The sequence below is a fragment of the Chrysochloris asiatica genome, unplaced genomic scaffold, assembly GCF_000296735.1.
Source record: "Chrysochloris asiatica unplaced genomic scaffold, ChrAsi1.0 scaffold00042, whole genome shotgun sequence".
Classification (NCBI taxonomy): Eukaryota; Metazoa; Chordata; class Mammalia; order Afrosoricida; family Chrysochloridae; genus Chrysochloris; species Chrysochloris asiatica.
Window position 1 is genome coordinate 4318166 of NW_006408560.1, and position 7435 is coordinate 4325600.

Consider the following 7435-nt stretch of genomic DNA (forward strand, 5'->3'; position numbering starts at 1 on the left):
GTAAATCTTTACGGGAGTAGAAAGCCTCATCTTTCTCCCGCGGAGCGGCTGGTAGTTTAGAACCGCTGACCTTAAGGTTCGCAGCCCGATTCGTAACCACTACGCTACCAGAGCTCCATATATATATATATGTAAAATCTAAGCCAGACCCTCTTCTGCTATACTCCTCACTGTTGTCATTTATTTATTTATTTATTTACTTTATAGCAAGTGTCCACCTTCTGTGCATTGGACACGCCATGAAAGGTTTTAACTGGTATGGTAGTGAGACACAGTACAAGAAACATTTTCTAACTATATCCAAGGAAATAGACACACTCAAGAATTTTTGGATACCAACAACTAAATCGGAAGTTACATGAATAGGAATTAATTGAACAATTGCCATTTGATAACGTATTGAATCTTTTTCACATTACTTCTCTAGAGGCTTGTGTGTGTAGTCTGAGGATTAACTGTAAGAACATCACTCCTCTATTCACTAAATAAACAATTAAACAAATAAGGACACAAACAGGACCTGAACTATTTGGTTTCTGAACATTGTAGCTGCATTCTTAAGGGACACTGTGAAATGGATTTTGATCACTAGGACCTATCTAGTTTTGCTAGACTACTATTTTCTCCAGATGACTTTCTTGCTGTATTAGTGAGTGAGTGCAATCTAAGCTATTATGTTGTTGTTGTTGTTGTTAGGTGCCGTTGAGTCAGTTCCAACTCATGGCAACGCTGTGTAGTGTTTCCGAGGAGTGGTTAGTGGCTTTGAACTGCCGATTTGGTGGCTCAAACTGACCTTACAGTCCAGCGCGTTATCCTGCAGTGCTATACCAGGATTCCATCTAAACTATTATGCTAAGTCCAGCATCACTAGAAGAAGCTGAATTGGCCCCAAGTAAGGAGTCCTGATGTGGCACTTTAGGTTAATGCACCAGACTGCAAAGCTCTTTGAACTGCAAGGTTGGTGGTTCAGGCTCACCAGCTGCTCCTCGAAAACCCTATACAGGGTTGCTATGGGTCGGAACCAACTCGACAGCGTTTCACAACAACAACAACAACAAGGAGCTCTGGTAGCATAGTGGTTACGAATCGGGCTGCTAACCTCAGGAACAGCAGTTCGAAACTACCAGCCGTTTTGCAGGAGGAAGATGAGGCTTTCTGCTCCCGTAAAGATTTGCAGCCTCAGAAACCCTGTACAGGGTCTCTATGAGTTGGAACCGACTCCACAGCACATAACCATCACTACCACCACCACTATAATTGTATAGAACTTTCATTTCTTTACTTAGATACTAATTGAAATTAATTCTTTTACTCAGTGGTGGTTTTTAAGATACTCAAGATGCTATAAGAACTTAATAGAGAGGTCATGTTTCCTACTCTTGCACAATGTAAGCAGTCTCAAGAGAATTTTGGTAGTTAAGATAATGATAGCAGTAGTAAGAGCTAGCAGTAGCTGTGATACAGTGACAGGGCATTAAAGCATGCTACTTCTGGAATGATTGTTTCAATAATTAGTGATCCAGAGAACTAGTAGTTTGACAAAGTTGATTTTGAAGTGATGTGACATGTCTTCCTTGACTGTTTTTATCAGATACTACTATCCAAGAAGCAATGCTGCGGTCCATTATTCACAACCCACATCTTCGTCTTCAAGATACATGGTGCCTTAAGAGTTGGTCCAGCATCGCATCCAGTGAGCTATGACTGTCCAGAGCTTTTGCACTCGAGTATTTCAGAAAGGAATTCAGGTCTGGTAGCCAGGCCTCTGAGAGTCACTGCTGGCTGAATTTGATATTGATCTTCCTGGATGTGTCACTTTGATTTGGTGCCTGTAATACAGGGATACATGACTAATTTGGGAGATTCTTCTGGCAGTTTGCCAGGGTCCCAAGTCACATAATACGTATAATAAAAAAATGCAATCTCTAATGGTTTCATTGCCTTAAACTTCCCTCCTCTTCCCCTCAACCTAGTTTTTTTCCCCCCCACCCCCCCCTCCATCAGCTAGACTGCTTTCTTTCTAGAGGAAAAGGCTGTATGGACTAACAGAAGATGGAAGGTAATAGGAGAACAGGGGAACTCTGGGAGAGGGAAGCACCTTTGACCTATTCAGACTTTGAGAAAGACAGGACACTGAGGGGTAGACAGCTGAAAAGTGAGATTCTTGATCCAGACTGATGGATCCCCCTCTCCTGTCTCTCTTTCCCCACTTCTCAACAACAAGGACTGGAATAAAACACATTCGCTCTGAGGTCTGTCATTCGACTTCAGAAAAACCAGAGGATCTCCTTTTCAATACCCATCAAACCCAGTTCAGCTTCAAGGAATAAGGGAATTGTGGAAATGTCACAAAGCCAGCTCCAAAAGACTATGGTATCGGTGAGGACAGGGGATCAGCAACCACTGGAGCAAGAGTCACAGGGGAACACTGAAGAGCATGTGGCATTTCTTGTGTTTGGGCTGTCCTCATCCAGACTGGTTTCTGTTGCTTCAAAGCCTTCAACACCCAGAGCGCTGGAGAGGATTCTTAGTGTGCCTTAACCCTGAGCCCTTGATTCAGGAAATCCTGGGCACTGGGGACTCCTAGCCAGGACTGTGGCCTTCTAAGGAAGGTGGCGACTTTAGCACGTGGGTTGTGCTGGGTTATTTGACTCACCCCTCCCCTTAACTCTTCATTAGTCTAACATCTCTGAAGACCTGTTTGGCCCTAAATTCAAGCTTCCTTCTTTTTCTCCTTAAACTTTTTGTATCCCATTTTTGCTGTCTTCTCTACCACTTGTTACTACCAACCCTTAACATCACCCATTTAAGTTATTATAATAACCTTAATCTCCTGATTGGTGTCCTACAAGTAGAGACAGAATTAGAACTCTGAAAAGGGAGGATGCAGTGAAAGCTAGCCTAATGCACAGGTAAGTTGATGTGCCTTTGGAAGCAGTCAAGTACAAATGAAACTTGATTGGGCCCTGTAGCTGCAAGCCTGATTTAAATCACTTATGAAAGCAGAGTGCACAGGGCTAGTTGTGGCTGCTTCTGAACATCTGAGAAAAGCAGCAGACCAGGGACCTCACTCCCCAAAGGAGCTTAGTTGTCCGTGTCAGGGATATAGTTGTGTTCGGGGGTGATAAGGGTTTCTTTTCACCCTACCCTCTGTCTGCCGTATTCCAGCCCTGTGTGCTTTTACTCTGGATAGAGCCTCTGGGAAATGAGCTGCTTTTTCTCTTGGGAAGCGGGCCACAACAACACAGAAAGACATCAGCAAACCCATGTAGCATATTCTCCTGTAAACTCACCTCTCAGAGGCAGCCTCCTGCTTGGCCTACCTGCCTCTGTTGGCTTTTCAGAGTCAAAATGTTGTCCTTCTACATCTCCATAAAGCTTTCCTCTCTTTTTATAATTTCTTCACTCCTCCCATCAAATAGGTGTCATTGTCTGGGAAAGAAGAGTGAGAGACATTACCCCAAGGGTTTTTTCCCCATGTCTTCCATAGGCATGTCTTTGATACCATCTAGCCCTCTGCTTAGGAGGCTAAGGAGGTAGGGGTCAGAAAGATAATAAGATATTTTGTTCACTAAAGGAGTTTCTGTGGGATAGACTATGCTTGAAACAACAGTATAAAAAGATTCTTGCTTATTGGGACAATGAGAAACTAAAGCCTACTGAAATTTTTCTATTTGTAAAATCTTATGTATTTACTTGATTTTTGATAAGCTTTTCTTTACCTTGTAGCAAGCCTACAAGTTCTCTTTTATTTTTCACTCTGTCAATCTCCTAGCAGCCTTGGGAATGGGTTACACGTTGGGCTGCAAATTGCAAGATCAGCAGTTCAAATCTACCAGCTGCTCTCGTAAAGATAATATGGTCTCAGGAAACCTGTGCAAGGTGTCTGTGAGTTGAAGCTGACGTAGTGGCTTGCAGAAGCAACCATTGGTTTCCTCCATGCCATCAAGTTAGTTAAACCTCTTTAAGTGCAGCTTGAGTTAGCCCCAAATCATCTCTAAGCCAATATTTTTCTGTTTTACTAAAATCTACTAAAACTGTGAAGTATAAATTTACTTCACAGTTCCACCATTAGTATTGCCCTAATTTACATCCTTATTTCCCCAAAGAAGCTCTTCAGTTTCTCACTTTAGTCTTTGCTCATCCTGGTCCGTCTCCCTGGGCCACCATTCTCTTCTCAGCCTTTTCCCCTACCTCAGTCTCCTTGTTGTTAGCTATCAAATTTGGTCCTCTTTAGAGTCCATTTCCTACATTCCCACAAAAGTATAATCTTTCTGGGCACTTACTTTGTGTACCTCACATGCATTAGTGTATGTACTTAACCCTTGCATAGATACTAAGCCCTGTAAGAGATGATTTCTTGTTTACTTTTCACATCACACAAATCAATTAATAGGTGCTGAAATATTTGTTGAATTGAAATGTGGGAATAACTGACTAGCAATTTAGGAAAAGTATTAGACTTCCACCATACGTGGTAATAAACTCCAGATGGCTTATTTAATTATAAATTCCGAGACTACAGAAAGAAATGTCATTTTTACAGGATCTGACTAGCAACTACTCTTTGAAGTTTCTCCTTATATCTCACTTAAAAACAACAACCCAGTGACATTAAGGTGAACACTCAAGACGACACTGAAAATTGACATCCAGCCAACCCAATGCAAGTGGTACTAGTTATACACCACAGAGTTGAACTGAGGCAGCATAGGAAACTATTGTTTAAAACTCTAGGACCTTCAATGGCAAAACATGAGCAGCCATTTCTGATGTTCCACACTGATGTAGTCCATGTCTCTGCCTATCCATCTCTTCCCTTCTGCTAACAAGTCCAGTTTCCGCCTCTGCTTTGAATGCTGTACCCTCAGCCTTGTCAGGAATGTTATTCTGTCAGTTAGGCTTTCACTTCTATATTTAACTTTAAAAAAAATCTTATTCTCTTACAAACAAGGTCAGTTCTCTCTCATTAAAAACAAACAGTTCTTCACTCCCTTCTGACAGCCAGTCCTCGAAACAGCTGTCAATAGTCACTGTTTTCTTTCTTTACCTCCTACTCACTTCTTAATCATTCCATTCTGATTCTGTGCTCTCTCTCTCCAAGAGAGCTCAAATTAAGAATACCACTGCTTCTTAGTCACTAAAGCCAGAGGACATTTTTCAGTTTTCATCTTGACTTCTCAGCAGAGTTCCACACTGTCAGCCACTTCCCACTTCTGGAAACACCTTTGCCTTAGTTAAGGTGCTTTTCTGACAATATAATCTCCAGGAGCTAATTTGCTATGGTCTTTGTATATAATCTTTCTCTGTGTCTCTTTTCATGCAAGTCTGCAGTGTAAAAGCTAGTCCTCAAGCTTCAGCAATTTTACTTTGAGTATTTCTTGTATTCATCCGCTTCTATCTTCCCCCATCATCTTGGTGTAGGTTACCATTGTATATCACCTGACAACCATGGTACCCATCTCTTTCCCTGTATCGACACTATTGTTAAGTGCCGTCGAGTCTATTTCGGCCCATAGTGACCCTGTATAGGGTTTCCAAGGAGCAGCTGGTGAGCTTGACCCACTGGCCTTGCAGTTCAAACAACTTTACAGTCTGACGCATTAGCCCAAAGCACCACATCAGGACTCTCTATTGATCTTGTTGTTAAGTGCTGTCAAGTTGGTTCCAATCCATAGCGACCCTATATAGGGTTTCCGAGGAGCAGCTGGTAAGCTTAACTGTAGACCTTGCAGTTCAAATGGCTTTGCAGCCTGGCGCATTAACCCACAGCGACACACCAGAACTCCCCATTGATATTAGCTTCCCTCAAAACCTGTCCTCTAGGTTGCAGCCAGAGTTCCTGAAACAAAGTCTGATCATGAAACCTTCAATAGCTACTCATTGCTCTCAGAATCAAGACCAAAATTTGTAGCATGACTTTTATTTTCTGTGTTTGTCAACTGCCAAGTTGCAAACATTATAGATTGAAAATAGAAAGCACACTCTAGTTCCTGCCAAGACATCAAATTAACATGAATTCCTTCCTCCAGAATAAAATGGAAGCATATAATCCAAGAAATACTAACACAAACATGACAAATCTCTGGGGAAGTGCAAAGTGTTTTGAACTAGTAAGTGGGATGGTGGGTGTCTGACGTAGCTGCCTGGGAGCTAAGAAGAGCTATTGTAATCATGCCTCTCCCCTACTTCTCCCTAGCTCCTTTATTGCCTGCCTCATCCCTGCAGTGAGCCCTGCTTATTAGGGTCCAGTAATTTGACTTCTGGAGGTCTAGCAAGACGCACTTGAGGTTGGCACAAACAGCACACAGACAGACAGCAGCAAGTAGCAAGCAAAGTTTATTAAGCTAATGAAAGTACACTTGTCAGAAGTGGTGAAGCCAGTGTCTCTCTCCTGCAGGTAAGGTAGAACACTGGCTTTTTGTTCTCGCTCCTTCTTCACAGGCTTTTTGGCTCATCTTCCTCAGGTTTAATACTGATTGGTGGCAGAATCAACATGGCACATATTCTTCATTTGCACCTTTTTGGTGGTCTAGTCTAAGGAGCTCTGGTAGTGTGGTGATGGTGGTGTGCCCTTGAGTCGGTTCCAATTCCCATAAAGATTTACAGCCTCGGAAACCCTGTACAGGGTCTCTGTGAGTCAGAACCGACTCCACGGCACATAACAAGTGAAAAGGTAGAAGAAAGAGTACAAGGCTTGTAAACATAGCCAAGGTTTTAAGGAAATCAAAAGGAACTAACTGGAAACATTTGGACAACTATTAAATGTTGGCTTCCCTCATTCCCTCAATGCCTTGGTTTCTCCCGCAGAACAGCTGGTAGTTTCGAACTGCTGACCCTGAGATTAGCAGCCTGAAACAGCAGTTGGTATTGGACAAAACACCTACTCTTTCCTTGCAAGCCAGTAGTCTAAAGCTATTCGGTGGCCCATCACCTGCTCTGCTAGTGAGTCAAGTGAGTATTGGATTGCTTTTATGTCAATACTGGTATCTTGGGCTGTATTTAACAACCTTGAGGTGTTTGTACTAGTTTGTGCATTGTACACAACTCTTCTTATGAGGCCAGCAATGTCAGTGACCAGTGAAACCATTCCTGATACAGTCAGTCCTGCTCCTCTCCAAATTCCATGTCTCTGAGTAAGCATTAGTGGAAGTGGTATAGGATAAGTTCCTATAAATCTTAGAGTCAATTTACAGGTCTCAACTATCCTACTGTGCAGCACCCATATAAATTGGTCACACATTTAAACATCTTAAAGGCCAAACTCCCTCAGTGGTATTATCTCCACGTAACCATCATGTCCCTGGGCCTAAGGTGCTGTTCTCTGGATCTAGACTGTTGTTGTTAAGTGCCATCGAGTCGGTTCCGACCCATAGCGACCCTGTACAGGGTTTCCGAGGGTGTAAATCTTTACGGGAGTAGAAAGCCTCATCTT

General features: G+C 42.6%; 1 protein-coding gene across 3 annotated transcripts in view; it reads left to right on the forward strand.

Annotated features, from left to right (window-relative positions):
- CHD1L (chromodomain helicase DNA binding protein 1-like) overlaps positions 1–1670 on the forward strand; it is an 89148-nt gene extending 87478 nt beyond the window's left edge. For all 3 annotated transcript variants that reach the window (XM_006861318.1, XM_006861317.1, XM_006861319.1), the window contains one exon: positions 1592–1670. In XM_006861318.1, the coding sequence (XP_006861380.1) occupies positions 1592–1670 (79 nt within the window). The remainder of the gene's footprint in view (positions 1–1591) is intronic.
- The last annotated feature ends 5765 nt before the right edge of the window (positions 1671–7435 follow it).